The sequence below is a fragment of the Mobula hypostoma genome, chromosome 24 (genome assembly GCF_963921235.1).
Source record: "Mobula hypostoma chromosome 24, sMobHyp1.1, whole genome shotgun sequence".
Lineage (NCBI taxonomy): Eukaryota > Metazoa > Chordata > Chondrichthyes > Myliobatiformes > Myliobatidae > Mobula > Mobula hypostoma.
In genome coordinates, this window is record NC_086120.1 from 34,405,742 (window position 1) to 34,423,629 (window position 17,888).

General features: G+C 43.7%; 1 protein-coding gene across 1 annotated transcript in view; it reads right to left on the bottom strand.

The window, feature by feature from the left end:
• Nucleotides 1–17,888, bottom strand: part of LOC134337561 (ADAMTS-like protein 5) — a 155,761-nt gene that overhangs the window by 50,519 nt on the left and 87,354 nt on the right. Inside the window, exons 4-6 of the mRNA XM_063032689.1 lie at nucleotides 13,038–13,098; nucleotides 10,059–10,167; nucleotides 7,253–7,380 (exon numbers count right to left, since the gene is read on the bottom strand). Of these exons, the coding sequence (XP_062888759.1) occupies nucleotides 7,253–7,380; nucleotides 10,059–10,167; nucleotides 13,038–13,098 (298 nt within the window). The remainder of the gene's footprint in view (nucleotides 1–7,252; nucleotides 7,381–10,058; nucleotides 10,168–13,037; nucleotides 13,099–17,888) is intronic.

Here is a 17,888-nt window from a genome sequence, read left to right on the forward strand (position 1 = left end):
CTCTACAGCACTGGGCTAACCACTCTGTACTGTACAGCACTGGGCAACCACCGTGGACTGTACAGCACTGGGCTAACCACCGTGGACTTTACCGCACTGGGCTAACCACCGTGTATTGTACAGCACTGGGCTAACCACCGTGGACTGTACAGCACTGGGCAACCACCGTGTACTGTACAGCACTGGGCTAACCACTGTGGACTGTACAGCACTGGGCTAACCACCGTGGACTGTACAGCACTGGGCTAACCACCCTGTACTGTACAGCACTGGGCTAACCACTCTGTACTGTACAGCACTGGGCAACCACCGTGTATTGTACAGCACTGGGCTAACCACTGTGGACTATACAGCACTGGGCTAACCACTCTGTACTGTACAGCACTGGGCTAACCACCGTGGACTGTACAGCACTGGGCTAACCACTCTGGATTGTACGGCACTGGGCTAACCACCGTGGACTGTACAGCACTGGGCTAACCACTGTGGACTGTACAGCACTGGGCTAACCACTCTGGACTGTACAGCACTGGGCTAACCACTGTGGACTGTACAGCACTGGGCTAACCACTCTGTACTGTACAGCACTGGGCTAACCACTCTGTACTGTACAGCACTGGGCAACCACCGTGTATTGTACAGCACTGGGCTAACCACTCTGTACTGTACAGCACTGGGCTAACCACTCTGTACTGTACAGCAATGGGCTAACCACTCTGTACTGTACAGCACTGGGCTAACCACTGTGGACTGTACAGCACTGGGCTAATCACTCTGTACTGTACAGCACTGGGCTAACCACTGTGGACTGTACAGCACTGGGCTAACCACTCTGTACTGTACAGCACTGGGCTAACCACTGTGGACTGTACAGCACTGGGCTAACCATTCTGTACTGTACAGCACTGGGCTAACCATTCTGTACTGTACAGCACTGGGCTAACCACTGTGTACTGTACAGCACTGGGCTATCCACTGTGTATTGTACAGCACTGGGCTAACCACTGCGGACTGTACAGCACTGGGCTAACCACTGTGTACTGTACAGCACTGGGCTATCCACTGTGTATTGTACAGCACTGGGCTAACCACTGTGTACTGTACATCACTGGGCTAACCACCGTGGACTGTACAGCACTGGGCTAACCACTGTGTATTGTACAGCACTGGGCTATCCACTGTGTATTGTACATCACTGGGCTAACCACTGTGTACTGTACAGCACTGGGCTATCCACTGTGTATTGTACAGCACTGGGCTAACCACTGCGGACTGTACAGCACTGGGCTAACCACTGTGTACTGTACAGCACTGGGCTATCCACTGTGTATTGTACAGCACTGGGCTAACCACTGTGTACTGTACATCACTGGGCTAACCACTGTGTATTGTACATCACTGGGCTAACCACTGTGTATTGTACATCACTGGGCTATCCACTGTGTATTGTACAGCACTGGGCTAACCACTGCGGACTGTACATCACTGGGCTAACCACTGTGTACTGTACAGCACTGGGCTAACCACTGTGTATTGTACAGCACTGGGCTAACCACCGTGGACTGTACAGCACTGGGCTAACCACTGTGTACTGTACATCACTGGGCTAACCACTGTGTACTGTACAGCACTGGGCTAACCACTCTGTACTGTACAGCACTGGGCTAACCACCCTGTACTGTACAGCACTGGGCTAACCACTGTGTACTGTACAGCACTGGGCTATCCACTGTGTACTGTACATCACTGGGCTAACCACTGCGGACTGTACAGCACTGGGCTAACCACCGTGTATTGTACAGCACTGGGCTAACCACTGTGTATTGTACAGCACTGGGCTAACCACCGTGGACTGTACAGCACTGGGCTAACCACTGTGTACTGTACATCACTGGGCTAACCACTGTGTACTGTACAGCACTGGGCTAACCACTCTGTACTGTACAGCACTGGGCTAACCACTCTGTACTGTACAGCACTGGGCTAACCACCCTGTACTGTACAGCACTGGGCTAACCACTGTGTACTGTACAGCACTGGGCTATCCACTGTGTACTGTACATCACTGGGCTAACCACTGCGGACTGTACAGCACTGGGCTAACCACCGTGTATTGTACAGCACTGGGCTAACCACTGTGTACTGTACAGCACTGGGCTAACCATTCTGTACTGTACAGCACTGGGCTAACCACTGTGTACTGTACAGCACTGGGCTAACCATTCTGTAATGTACAGCACTGGGCTAACCACTGTGTACTGTACAGCACTGGGCTAACCATTCTGTACTGTACAGCACTGGGCTAACCACTGTGTACTGTACAGCACTGGGCTAACCACCGTGTATTGTACAGCACTGGGCTAACCACTGTGTACTGTACAGCACTGGGCTAACCACTGTGTACTGTACAGCACTGGGCTAACCATTCTGTACTGTACAGCACTGGGCTAACCACTGTGTACTGTACAGCACTGGGCTAACCATTCTGTACTGTACAGCACTGACTAACCACTGTGTATTGTACAGCACTGGGCTAACCACCCTGTACTGTACAGCACTGGGCTAACCACTGTGTATTGTACAGCACTGGGCTATCCACTGTGTACTGTACATCACTGGGCTAACCACTGCGGACTGTACAGCACTGGGCTAACCACCGTGTATTGTACAGCACTGGGCTAACCACTGTGTACTGTACAGCACTGGGCTAACCATTCTGTACTGTACAGCACTGGGCTAACCACTGTGTACTGTACATCACTGGGCTAACCACTGTGTACTGTACAGCACTGGGCTAACCACTCTGTACTGTACAGCACTGGGCTAACCACCCTGTACTGTACAGCACTTGGCTAACCACTGTGTACTGTACAGCACTGGGCTATCCACTGTGTACTGTACATCACTGGGCTAACCACTGCGGACTGTACATCACTGGGCTAACCACTGCGGACTGTACAGCACTGGGCTAACCACCGTGTATTGTACAGCACTGGGCTAACCACTGTGTATTGTACAGCACTGGGCTAACCACCGTGGACTGTACAGCACTGGGCTAACCACTGTGTACTGTACATCACTGGGCTAACCACTGTGTACTGTACAGCACTGGGCTAACCACTCTGTACTGTACAGCACTGGGCTAACCACTCTGTACTGTACAGCACTGGGCTAACCACCCTGTACTGTACAGCACTGGGCTAACCACTGTGTACTGTACAGCACTGGGCTATCCACTGTGTACTGTACATCACTGGGCTAACCACTGCGGACTGTACAGCACTGGGCTAACCACCGTGTATTGTACAGCACTGGGCTAACCACTGTGTACTGTACAGCACTGGGCTAACCATTCTGTACTGTACAGCACTGGGCTAACCACTGCGGACTGTACAGCACTGGGCTAACCACTCTGTACTGTACAGCACTGGGCTAACCACTGTGTACTGTACAGCACTGGGCTAACCACCGTGTATTGTACAGCACTGGGCTAACCACTGTGTACTGTACAGCACTGGGCTAACCACTGTGTACTGTACAGCACTGGGCTAACCACTCTGTACTGTACAGCACTGGGCTAACCACTGTGTACTGTACAGCACTGGGCTAACCACTCTGTACTGTACAGCACTGGGCTAACCACTGTGTATTGTACAGCACTGGGCTAACCACTGTGTATTGTACAGCACTGGGCTAACCACCCTGTACTGTACAGCACTGGGCTAACCACTGTGTACTGTACAGCACTGGGCTATCCACTGTGTACTGTACATCACTGGGCTAACCACTGCGGACTGTACAGCACTGGGCTAACCACCGTGTATTGTACAGCACTGGGCTAACCACTGTGTACTGTACAGCACTGGGCTAACCATTCTGTACTGTACAGCACTGGGCTAACCACTGTGTACTGTACAGCACTGGGCTAACCATTCTGTACTGTACAGCACTGGGCTAACCACTGTGTACTGTACAGCACTGGGCTAACCACCGTGTATTGTACAGCACTGGGCTAACCACTGTGTACTGTACAGCACTGGGCTAACCACTGTGTACTGTACAGCACTGGGCTAACCATTCTGTACTGTACAGCACTGGGCTAACCACTGTGTACTGTACAGCACTGGGCTAACCATTCTGTACTGTACAGCACTGACTAACCACTGTGTATTGTACAGCACTGGGCTAACCACTGTGTATTGTACAGCACTGGGCTAACCATTCTGTACTGTACAGCACTGACTAACCACTGTGTATTGTACAGCACTGGGCTAACCACTGTGTATTGTACAGCACTGGGCTAACCATTCTGTACTGTACAGCACTGACTAACCACTCTGTACTGTACAGCACTGGGCTATCCACTGTGTATTGTACAGCACTGGGCTATCCACTGCAGACTGTACAGCACTGGGCTAACCACTGTGTATTGTACAGCACTGGGCTAACCACTGTGTATTGTACAGCACTGGGCTAACCACTGTGCTACCATGCCACCCTTTTGTGCAGAAAGTTCATATGCAAGACACAGTTTTCCCCTCAAACATTTCACTGTAAAGGCTGTTGTTTATCTTTCTCTCAGGACTCCACAGTGATTAAGAAGTGCAAGGCACAGACTTATAAACACAAAAGTTTCTACAGGTTCTGGAATTCTTGGGCAAAACACACAAAGTGCTGGAGGAAAGCAGCTGGTCAGGCAGCTTTGATGGAAAGAAATGCACAGCCAACACTTCAGGGCAAGACTCATCAAGGCCCAAAACATTGACTGTTCATTTCCCTCCATTGATGCTGCCTGACCTGCTGAGACAGAGGTATAGTTTAATTCCCCTTCCTTTGTATTTATAGGGTCTTCTGCAGTGAGAAATGGGTGCCCCTTTGAGTTTCTGGACACTGAAAGCATAAAGATAATCTAACCAAGGGCAGAAATTGAAAAATCCACTTTAGCATCTCCCTAATGGCCCAACTGAAGTGCAATGTTCTTGCTTTGACCCAGGTCAAACAAAATATTTTCCATGCAGAGTATAACAAATGAGGATGAGTGGAGTGCTGTTGGGTATCAATTGGTAGGACTCTTCAATTAACCCATGCACTTTCAGGAAAGAACAGCCTTAATCCTGGCACGCTCAATAAATTGACAGTGCTATCTCTCGCGGTCAAGTTGTATGTTAATATGCTCTCCAGGTTTATGTTTAGAGAATTGAGTGGGCAGGATGGGGCATGAGCTTTAAATCTGTATAGCACAAGGACACACACAGATGTACACTGGAAACATACCATAACAATCCTTTACGAGATAGTTTAGCATCAAAATATAAGGGACTTTTTCATCATGTCGAGTGGAAGACTTTTTTTTGCAGCTAATAAAATATTTCTATATGGAAATGTTAAACATTGGCAGATAAGTGCCTCACTTGAGAAGGGAGTAACAAACAGAATTTCACATCTATTAATCTCTAATCGACTTACATTACAAAACGTAGTTCAGAGTGAAGTAGTTTGGGTTTCATAGTAATGCAAAGCTAGCACGTGCGCTAGGTTTCAAAGTAATTTCATCTCATGCAAAGTGACTATCTCTCCGGGACATCTCGCTTGGGTCTTGGTTTCATTTCTGTTTCTATAATCAGGTAGTATTCACTCACAACTTTGTGTAACAATTTACCACTGACACCACATTTCCTTCAATAAAGGTTCCCAACCTGGGGTCTACGGACCCCTTGCTTAATAGGTGTTGGTCCATAGCATAAAAAAGATTGAAAACCCCTGCCAAAAATCTAAAATATAACTTTGAAATGAAGCTTGTGGTTTTACATATTACCTATATCAGCATCTGCAATCTTCCTTCACAAAACAAAGCACTGTTTAAGCAGATATTAAGTCCTACACTTGTCCAATTTTTTTTTGTATCAGTGAATACACATTGAGTTCCACTTACAGAGGAAGTACATTGATAAGGGTGTGTTCAAAAAGGTCAATGTTACACACCCTTACATCACCGTACTTCTTCTATAAGGGGAACTAGTATGAACAAATGGACAGAGTGGGCATAGGATCACCCTTGTTGCTGGCTATTGCTAACTTCTGCATGGAGGACTTTGCGGAGAGGGCTCTGAGTTCATCGCCCTTACACACCATATGCCTCTTCAGATACATCAATGACACGTTCGTAGTGTGGCCTCCTGGACTCCAGGCACTCCAACAGCTCCATGAACATTTTGAACATCCAAACATTCAATTTACAACGGAGATGGAGAAGAAGGGCTGCCTCCTGTTCCTGGACATTCTAATACGACAGAAACCAGACGGTAGCCTTGGTCATGGTGTCTTTTGGAAACACACTCACATGGAATTATACCTCAACAATTATAAAACAATTCCAATACCAGTCCATGAACATGCAGAGAATGGAGGGATATAGACCTAATGTATCAGAAAGAATTAGTTTAGTTAGGCATTTAATTTTTCCCGTCCAGCACAACACTGTGAGCCGAAGGGTCTCTCCATATATTGTACTGTTTGATTGACGTTTTACATTATGATTGGAAGTCATAAGTGGGCTCCCCAAATGAACCTCCAAAACCCCACCCCATTGTACAGGCAGGAGCTGGACCTGATACTGTTGAGTGTTTCCATGATGACATTGTGTTCAGCAACACTTCCAGACCGGCAGACTGTGGAATGAGATGCCAGCAGAAGTGACTGAGGCAGGGTTGATTTCAACATTTAAGAGAAGTTTGGATGAGTACATGTACGGGAAGTATATGGAGGGCTATGGTCCAAGTGCAGGTTGCTGGGACTAGGCAGTTTAATAGTTTTGCATTAACTCAGTGGGCTGAAGGGGCTGTTTCATTGCTTAAGTGCTATAAGACTCTGAAAACAAAAGTATTGGGCATAGCAGAATAAATTGTTGCAATGTATGGAAATGTTGCGTTCTAACTCTGGCCCTAGCAATGATGCTAAATTAGGATTGTAACGGACCTCAAGGAAGGTAAGGTCCAAGCCCTATTTTTTTGAGGAAGAGTCACCATTGATAAATTAGGAACTGAACCAAGGCCTCATCACTTTGCATCTGCTCCAGTATCTAATAAGATCTTTCATCTCAGTCTCCCCTTCCTGCAGTAACCCAAATCTATTGATTTCCTTAATACCTAAAAATATAAAAAAAATTCTTCCTTGAATATGCTTAATTAAGACAGACAGCAATGCATTCTAAAGGCTGGGTTTGGTTTTTATTGATGCCTGAGATGTGACTTACCATACACTGTCCACTGATGCACATATCTGATGAGTTTGGGCTGCATTTTGTCCCATCTAGAACGAAACCAAATCTGTAGTAAAAGTTCTTCCCTTTGGCCAGGCAGTTGAGGTCACATTGGTTGGGAGCTGCTTGGAAGAAGAGGAGAGAGCAGATTCAAAGATTAAACTCCTATAAGTCTCCAAGGTCTGAGCAGAATCCTGGGCCAAATCCACGTAAAGCAATTATGAGTCGATGATTGTACTGAGTAAGAAGCTGTCATTATGTTATATAGCATTCAAAGAGTTAAATTATTTGGTCAAAGATCACTGCTGAGTGCTTTACAATCCTCCCACTAGAATAAATAGTAATTTCCTCTGACGTAGCATCTTTAACTGTGCAAAAAGACTCCATGATGCTTCACAGATGAGAAAATAATTTGATACCAAGCCAAAGAAGTCATAGAGATTATCAAATTCAAGGAGGAAAGGTAGTTAAAGAGACAAGAAGTTACTGAAGTGGATTCCTGAACTTAAAACCTTGGCAGCTGAAGGCATGGCCGTTAATTTGAGTTGATTCAGCATCAGAAGAACGCCAATATCTCAGAATCCTCAAAATTCATGCACAATAGAGGCCATTCAAATTATTATGTGAGTGCCAGCTAAAACTGGATCTCATTAGTTCAAAACAACAGATTCTGCAGATGCTGGAAATCCAGAGCAACACACACACAAAATGCTGGAGGAACTCAACAGGTCATGCAGCTTCTATGGAAGGGAGTGAACAGTTGATGTTTTGGGTTGAGACCCTTCGTCAGAACTGGAAAGGAAGGGGTCAAAAGCCAGAAAAAAGAAGGGGGAGGGGAGGGGAAGCTGCCCAAGCTGGAAGGTGATAGGTGAGGCCTGGTGAGGGGGATGGTAGGTGGGTGAGGGAAGAGGGCAATGAAGTGAGAAGCTGAGGAGGTGATAGATGGAAAAAGGTAAGAAATTTTTAAATTCCATGAAATGGCTTAAAATCCATTTACTTGCTCAGTTGCACATCCTGTTGAGTTTGGCTAGTAGTGTGATAAGATTTCCTCATTGATCTTCTCATGAGGTAATTGTATAAAGCAACATTGTAAATATGTCTGCAACTATTTCCTTTGCTTTGTATTTCTTAAAACATTGAAACATTTTAGAATAATGAGTTTACAATCCTGATGGACACAGTGCGCAGACAGTCCCACTGGAGAAAGATTGTTACTCCAAATGGCACAGCTGTAGTTTAGGCAAGCCTTTAGGGACAGTACATCTGCTAGTTTCTGATTTGAATATTCTGTGTTGATTTCTGCGTGGTAATTTAACCCAGATTTAGTGCATGACATTTTAGTCATGAGTTAATTTTATTTGTACGTACAGTTGCAGTTGTAATTTCATTTTATTTGAGCACTAACTTAGGTTTAAAGGGCCTCTGTGCATTGTGTTAAGTGTGCAGACAGAGGAGACCAATCAGTCCATCAAATCAGTTCTCCCATGCAGAGAGATTCGCGTTAATCTGCAAACTAAATCCATCATCTGAGCTCCATGTTGTTTGAAATCCTGGTTTAGCAAAATCTATTAACTTCAGAATTAAGATTCTCAATTGAATTGCCCCATTTCTGGCACCCATTATGCGTGGCTGTGTCTCACAATTTCCTCTTGAACTGATTTTAGTGTTGCATCTCCTTGTTCTACAAAGTTCAAAGTAAATGTTATTATCAAACTACATATATGTCACCATACACAACCCTGAGATTCATCTTCCTGCAGGCATACTCAGAAAATATATAGAATAGTAGCTATAACAGGATCAATGAAAGATCAACCAGAGTGCAGAAGACAACAAACTGTGCAAATGTAAATATAAATAAATTGCAATAAATAATGAGAACATGAGATAATGAGGTAAAGAGTCCTTAAAGTGAGATCATTGGTTGTGGGAACATCTCAATGAGGGGGCAAGTGAGTGTAGTTATCCCCTTTTATTCAAGATGATTGAGTGGTAGTACTGTAACTGTTCTTGAACCTGATGGCGTGAGTCCTGAGGTTCTTGTACCTTCTACCTGATGGCAGTAGTACAAAGAGTGCCTAGCCTGGGTGGTGTGGATCTCTGAAGATCGATTCTGCTTTCCTAAAATAATGTTTCATGTAGATGTGCTTGGTGGCTGGGAAGGCTTTACCCTTTGATGTACTGGGCCAAACCCACTACCTTTTGTAGGATTTTCTATTGAAAGGCATTGGTGTTTCCATTCCAGGCTGTGACACACTCTCCACTACACATCTATAGAAGTTTGTCAAAGTTTTAGATGTCATGCCGAATCTCTGCAGATCCTTAAGGAAGTAGAGGCGCCATGCTTCCTTTGCAGCTGAACCTAACTGAAAAAGTATTGTTTGTTATGTTTCAATTCCATTCCAAATCTGATAAGCCTTGAGCTATCGTGCCTTATCCTTGAATATACCAAAATGTACAGGTTTAATTTGATAAGGTTTCCTCATAATTTATCCTTTCGAGATCTGCTAAATTCTGGTTAATCCCCAAAGCATACCCTCCAAAAGCAATGCATCACATCAAAAGACAACACAGTCATTTGAATGGGCACATCAGGATTTAGGTCCAAGTCTCTGAACTCCCATTATTCTGATAACACGTATCTGCAGCCTCAGCTTATCTCACAAATGCTCAACTTCCTGCCCTGATTGAGATACAAGACAAGGTGGAGTCGTGCCAACTGAAATGGATCTTCAGCTCAGAACATGAGGATGTCAGTGATACCATCACTTTGTACCTGTGCAGAATGTTTCACGCTTACCCCCGTAGAATGGAAGCCAATGTTGAATCACCATGTTGCCCCGTATTGGCTTGCTGTTATAAAGTGAACACTGAAACTTCCGGAAATCGGTGGACCCTGGAGGGCACTCCTGTGAAAAAAATTTCCAATGTCTAAGTCAGCAATGTGTAAATAACGTGGAGTTGGTTACAGAGAATAATGTTTTTAACTTGTATTTGACAGTCTGTTCATTAGCATAATGGTTTGCTTATTAGACTAGGGAACATTGATCCTCAGATAGCGCAAGAATTTAAATTCAAGGGAAGAAGTAAACTTGAAACTGGATAAAGCTGGTCTCAGAGAGTCTTGAAAAGACGAAAACCCTACCTGATTTCTTTAGGAATGAAATCTACTCTCTTGCAATGTTTGAGCAGTTTGTGAACCCAGACCCATTTGATGTTAAATAGCTGAAAATGCTGAATCCTAAAGTTCAGGGGAAAATTAGAATGGATAATTAAACTTGAGCAATATGCAGACCCTGTGAACAAACTGGTATTTATGGAGTACCTGTAAATGTAGGGAAACACATTTAAATTGGAGGAATTAAAGAAAATCAAATAAGGAGAAATGAAGAGGTAAATATGAGGCTGGTTGATTAACTGTGGTTTAGTTATAGTGTTAAAGAGAGTTGGAACAGGAATAGTTAAGGCAAAGCATTTCTAAGATTGGTGGGAACAGTAGCCTAGCGGGTGGTGTAGCCCTCTTACTGGGCCGGCAACTTGGATTCAACTCTGCCGCTATCAGTAAATAGTTTATACATTCTCTGCATGATCGTATGGGTTTCCTATGGGTGCCTCTGTCAGTAAGGAGTTCATACGTTCTCCCCATTATCATATGAGCTTCCTATGAGTTCTCAGGTTACACCCCACGTTACAAAGACGTAGTCTGTGGTTTGGTCAAATGGGTGTAATTGGGCCGACCCTGGCTCATTAGGTTGGAAGAGTCTGTTATTGTTCAGTATTTCTAAATAAAAATAAAAGTAAAAAAATAAAATAAATTGTGGCCGATGATTGGACGAAGTTGTCACTGGTACATCATGACACAGTTCATTCCCAATTACTTTCCAAAATCATCCAGTAATGTCAAACACAAACAAGAGAAAATCTGTTTCATTCAATAATGTGTAGTAACAGGTAGCCAAAGCAAGCCAACAGATAACAGAAATAATAACCATTTCAATACATTTTTGGCAAAAACCTTTTGCCTTTTTGTTTGCTAACTAATGCATAATGATCTGATACAGTTTTACATGCAGAATCATTGCTATCAACCACTTAACATTCCACCCACAGATGAAGGATTGGATACAAATAGCTGAATGCCTCGAAGTTAGCTCCTATCTCTCATTGCTATTTTAATGTTGGCTACCTAATTATTAAAGGAATTTAAAATTAATCTTTTCATTGAGACTGAGGACCGTATTTAATTTTTTTGAGTACATATACGAAATGCTGGTGGAACTCAGGAGGTCAGGCGGCATCTATGGAAAGGAATAAACGGTCGACGTTTTGGGCTAAGACCTTTCATCAGGACTGGAAAGGAAGGGAGAAGTGGGGGTGGTGTGGTGAAGGAGTACACACTAGAAGGTGATAGATGAAGCCAGGTGGGTGAGGGGAGGGGAGATGAAGTGAGAAGCTGGGAGCTGACAGGTGGAAAAGGTAAAGGGCTGAAGAAGGAATCTGATAGGATGTTACCCCGGATTTTCAGCACCTGCAAAATCTCTTTTGTTTCCCTTATTTGTTGCCGTTCGCACAGTTTAACTATAGTATTGTAAGAATAGCAGTGCATTGATCAAGGTTGCAGTGTAATTTTCACTCCTTTCCCACATAATCGCATTGGCAATACAATTGCTCAATGTCATTGGGTTGCTAGATCTCTATGCATGGCAGCTAAGGACCAACTTGTATAGTTTTCGGCTGTGCCATGTGGTCACTTTGATTGTGGAAAATCTGTTTTTATGGTAGGCAGATTCAGTATTACCAATCTGCTGGTCTGAAGGGCTAAAGACCTAGAAGACAGTGGAGGGTGAACCAGGACAGAGAAAGAGGGCAATTAAACAACTAAAATGCAATAGTAATCAGCGCAGGCAGGGCAGCCTGACTGGAAGTGAACCACGGAAGGTGAAGAGACACAGGATGATGAACCAGGTAAGAGAATGTTAGAAATGAAGAGGAATTTCTTTAGTGGTGATTCTGTGGAATTTCTTGCCAAAGGTGGCTGTGGAGGTCAGATCACTGGGTGCATTTAAGGTGGAGCTTGATAGATTCTTGATTAGTTAGGGCGTCAAAGGTTATGGGGAGAAGGCAGGAGAAGGGAGTTGAGAAGAAAGTGGATCAGCCATGATGAAATTGGGTAGAACGGCCTAATTCTGCTCCTATGTCCTCTGGTGTTATGTTCTGGAGTAAATATGGGAAATTTGGAGCGGAACCAACAGGGTGAAGATCAAGCGGTTGTGAAAGGGAGAAGGCAGAGTGTGGCTAAGGCAGACTTGGAAGGAAGATGGCAGGCAGGAGGTCAAGTGGACGTGAAAGAGAAAGAGCAGAATGGCGCTGAAGCAGATGTGAAAGAGTGTTGGCCTAGTGGATAGGCTACAGCAGCAGAAGACTACACCTGGTTCCACTCCAGTATCTAATAAAGGGCCGCTGGGTGTATATCTTTAATACTGCAATGGTCAGTGTGTATGGGAGGGTTGAGAGTGGATTCTTGTTAACTCTGGAAGGTATGATATGAAAATTAGAAAATACCTAATTTCTCAGGAATCGCAGCAATGAATGAAGAGGACAATTGAAGTGAAAGATGAAATAGAGCTGAACAAATGATAGAGGAAGAATTGAAACATGGGGATGAAATGTTTTTCAAGAATGCTTGATATGAACAGATCAATAATTAAGACAAATGAATCTGAGAGAGTCCGTTTGAAAAAACTCTTGGTGCTAAATTTATTCTGAGAAATATATTCACCTGAACGTTGCATACTCTGTATTGTCTCTGATCTCCTCGACAGTCTTCTGCATTGACATATCTGAAAATTGAAAACAAACTCACTGTGGATCTTGTCAATTCTCTGAAAGAACAGTTATAAACTTGCAACAAAGTCAAACTTCCAATTATTGGAGCGACACACACAAAATGCTGAAGGAATTCAGCAGGTCAGGCAGTATCTATGGAAGTGATAGGTAGTCAACGTTTCGGGCTGAGACCCTTCTTCAGGACTGAGAAATTTCCAGTTATTGGGTTGTCTAGTGTCAAATTCTCTCATGACAGTCTTCTCAAATAGAGGATTGATGTAAAGTGGCACAAATAAAACTAGTTTGCTTTTACATGACACATTTAATGATACTTCACTAGAGTACCATCAAATAAATTTTGACAGTGATCCATGTAATATATTAGAAAAGAGGACTGACCATTCGGTCAATGAGTTTTTTTAAAAGAACTGTCTTAAAGGAAAAGAGATAGTCATAGTCATAGTCATACTTTATTGATCCCGGGGTAAATTGGTTTTCGTTACAGTTGCACCATAAATAATTAAATAGTAGTAAAACCATACATAATTAAATAGTAATATGTAAATTATGCCAGGAAATAAGTCCAGGACCAGCCTATTGGCTCAGGGTGTCTGACCCTCCAAGGGAGGAGTTGTAAAGTTTGATGGCCACAGGCAGGAATGACTTCCTATGACGCTCAGTGTTGCATCTCGGTGGAATGAGTCTCTGAGTGAATGTACTCCTGTGCCCACCCAGTACATTATGTAGTGGATGGGAGACATTGACCAAGATGGCATGCAACTTAGACAGCATCCTCTTTTCAGACACCACTGTCAGAGAGTCCAGTTCCATCCCCACAACATCACTGGCCTTAGGAATGAGTTTGTTAGGGAGATCGCCAAGTTTTCAGACAGACTTCCAGAGTTTAATGCTTTGGCAGCTGAAGAAAAGGCAGCAGGCAATGGAATAAAGAAAGTCAAGAATGCGGAGGAGGCCAGAATTGGAGTAATGCCAAGATCTTGAAGGGTCACGAGACTATGGAGGCTACAAAGAAAGGAAACACACAAAGTCCCCAGTATGGTAATGGCTGGATAATCATCTTAAAATTCATTCTGGACTGGTAGTGTTTTAGAATCCTAACTTAAAATTTCATTCTTGGAAAATTTGCCACAAAACAGACAATATATGCTATAGTATAGCAACGTGGATCAGATCTGATGGTTTTCTCCTGTTATAGAAAATCAGTCTATCTGTCATTACCCCTTTAAGAATCTTTTGATAATTCTAGGATCAGTTGGATTGAGGATTATCCTTCTGGTTATACATTTCTCTTCAAACATTCATAAAGAGTTACAAGGTATTATTTTTGCAGATGTTATTTGAAGGAAATGATATGCACAGTTTGAACTCACAAAACATTTTTAATACCAGTCACTAATCATGGAAATCACCATTGGGAATTCCTCTGGGGAGTAACAAAATAGGTAATTTAGATTGATTCCTCAGCCTATACTTCCGTTACATAAAACATCTTAAGCCCAGTTTAACACAAAAGCTGTGGAGCTTGTCTCTAGCTTTATTATATAGAAACACAGGAGACTGGGAAATGCCCTAAATGTGTCTGGTCTGATGCAGTAAAACTTTGAGGAATTTTTTTTTTTGCAATTTCCATGTAGTTGAAACTACATGGACACCATAAACACAAGAAATTCTGCAGATGCTGGAAATCCGAAGTAACACACAGAAAATACTGAGGAATGCAGCAGGTCAGGCAACATCCATGGAAACGAACAAAGTTGACGTTTCGGGCTGAGATGCTTCTTCAGAACTGGAAAGGAAGGGGAAGATGCTAGAATAAAAAGGTGGGAAGAGGGGGAAGGAGACTAGCTGGAAGATGATAGATGAAGCCAGGTGGGTGGGAGAGGTAAAGGGCTAGAGACGAAAGAATCTGATAGGAGAGGAGAGTGGACCAGAGGAGAAAGGGAAGGAGGAGGGGCACCAGGGACAGATGATGGGCATGCAAAGAGAGGTAAGAAGTCAGAATGGACAATAGAGGAAGAGGGGAGGGGAGGGAATATTTATTTTTACTGGAAGGAGAAATTGATATTCATGCCATCAGGTTGGAGGCTACCAAGATGGAATATAAGGTATTGCTCCTCCACCTGAGGGTGCCTCATCTTGGCACAAGAGGAGGCCATGGACCAACATGTTAGAACAGGAGTGGGAATTGGAATTAAAATGTTTGGCCACTGGGAAGTTCCACTATTGGTGGATGGAACTTGATGAACTGGTCTCACTATTAGTGTAGAGGAGGCCACATCAGGAGCACTGGATACAACGGACAACCCCCAGCATATCAGCAGAATACTATCCTTTTAACTTCATTGAAGAGTACCTGGAGCTGGAAGACTGGGTCATCATGGTGACTCTTCCCCTCCAAACTGTGGCTAACAATTGCACCTTAAGAACAGGATGATCAACATAGACCATTGTTTAAACAACCAGGGCCAGTAATCTGTAACAGGTTGCTTACATGCGTTCCATTCTCTCCACCACCAGCACACTGGAGCTCATCTAGGCTTGTCTCCTAATCCCACAACTTCAGCCCCCTTGAAGGGCCACAGTGTCTGGCATGTGGGAATATCAATATTTAATGGGTTCCCTTCCAAATCCCATACCATGTCAGCTTCCCTCACTCACATGGACTCTGTCCACATTTCTCACTGCCTTGGTGAAGAACATATGAAATAGGAGCAGGACTTGCCCGTCTGACCCATCCAGCCTGCTCCACACCATTCAACAAGATCGTGGGTGATCTGGCTATGGACTCAGCTCCACCTCGCTGCTATTCTCCAATAACCCTGAATTCTCCTGTTATGTGAAAATCAATCTAACTGTGTCTTAACTGTATTTAATGAGGTAGCCTCTATCAGTTCCCCGGGAAGAGATTTCCACAGATTCTCTATTCCCTGGGAAAAGCAGTTTCTCCTCATTTCTGTCCTAAATCTTAAATCTAAATTCCCCCAGATCTTGAGTCTATGGTCCCTAGTTCTGGTCTCACTCACCAGTGGAAGCAACTATTATGCCTCAACATTGTCTATCCCTTTCATAATTTTATGTTACTATAAGATTCCCCTCTCATTCTTCTGAATTCCACTGAGTATGGTCCCAGGTGACTCAATCTCTCCCCCTAGATTAAAACACCTCCTCTAGAGAATCAAGTTGGTGAACCTTCTCTGCACTGCCTCCAGAGCCAGTAGATCTTTCCTCAAGTAAGGAGACCAGAACTTTATGCAGTACTCCAAGTGTTGCCTCACCAGTATGTTATACAGGTGCAGCATAACCTCCCTATTCTTCAGTTTAATTCCTTTAGCAATGAAGGCCAACTTTCCATTTGCCTTCTTATACCTGTAACACAACCTTTTGCGATTCATGCACATGGACTCGTATGTCCCTCTGCACAACAGCATGCTGCAAACTTTCACTTTTTAAATAATAAGCTGATCTCCTACTTTTTCCCTCCAATGTGGATGACCTTGCATGACCAATTTTGTACTACATTTTCCAGACCCTCACCCACTCACTAAACCTATGTATTTCTTCCTGTAGACTCTCCGCATCTTCTGCATTTCCACTTAATTGATAGGGAGAAAGTAAAGCCTGATGTAGCAGTGTTTCAGTGAAGTAAAGGAAGTTACAGTGGTATGAGAGAGGGGCTGGCCAAAGTAAATTGGAAGGAGATACTGGCAGGGATGACAGCAGAGTGACAATGCTTTGCATTTCAGGGAAAAATGAGAAAGGTGCAGGATTAATGTATTCCAAAAACAAAGAAATACTCAAATGGCAAAATAGTACAACTGTGACTGACAAGGGAAGACAAAGCTAATGTAAAAGTAAAAGAGAGGGCAAACAACAAATCAAAAATTAGTGGGAAGATGAAGGATTGGGAAGTTCTTAAAACCCTACAGAGAGCAACTAAAAGAATCATTAGGAGGGAAAAGATGAAATATGGAAGCAAGCTAGTAAACAATATCAAAGTGGATAGTAAAAGCTTTTTCCAAGTATGTAAAAAATAAAGGAGAGAGAAGAGTGGATATAGGACCACTAGAAAATGAGGCCAGAGAGATAATAATGGGGGACAAGGCAATGGCAGATAAATCAAATGAGTATTTGGCATCAGTTTTCACTGTGGAAGACACTAGCAGTGTGCCAGATATTGAAGGGTCTGAGGGAAGAAAAGTGAGTGCAGTTACTATTACAAGGGAGAAGGTGCTCAAAAGGCTGAAAGACCTAAGGGTATACCATCAGCTGGACCAGAGGAACTGCACTCTAGGGTGCTGAAAGAGGTAGTGGTAGAAATTGTGGAGGCATTAGTAATGATTTTTCAAAAATTATTGGACTCTAGCATGGTTCTGGAGGACTGGAGAACAGCAATAGACAGTAGGTGCAGGAGTAGGCCATTCGGCCCTTCGAGCCAGCACCGCCATTCACTGTGATCATGGCTGATCATCTACAATCAGTATCCAGTTCCTTATCCCCATAACCTTTGATTCCGCTATCTTTAAGAGCTCTATCTATCTCTTTCTTGAAAGCATCCAGAGACTTGGCCTCCACAGCCTTCTGGGGCAGAGCATTCCACATATCCACCACTCTCTGAGTGAAAAAGTTTTTCCTCAACTCCGTTCTAAATGGCCTACCCCTTATTCTTAAACTGTGGCCTCTGGTTCTGGACTCACCCATCAGTGGGAACATGCTTCCTGCCTCCAGCATGTCCAATCCCTTAATAATCTTATATGTTTCAATAAGATCCCCTCTCAGCCTTCTA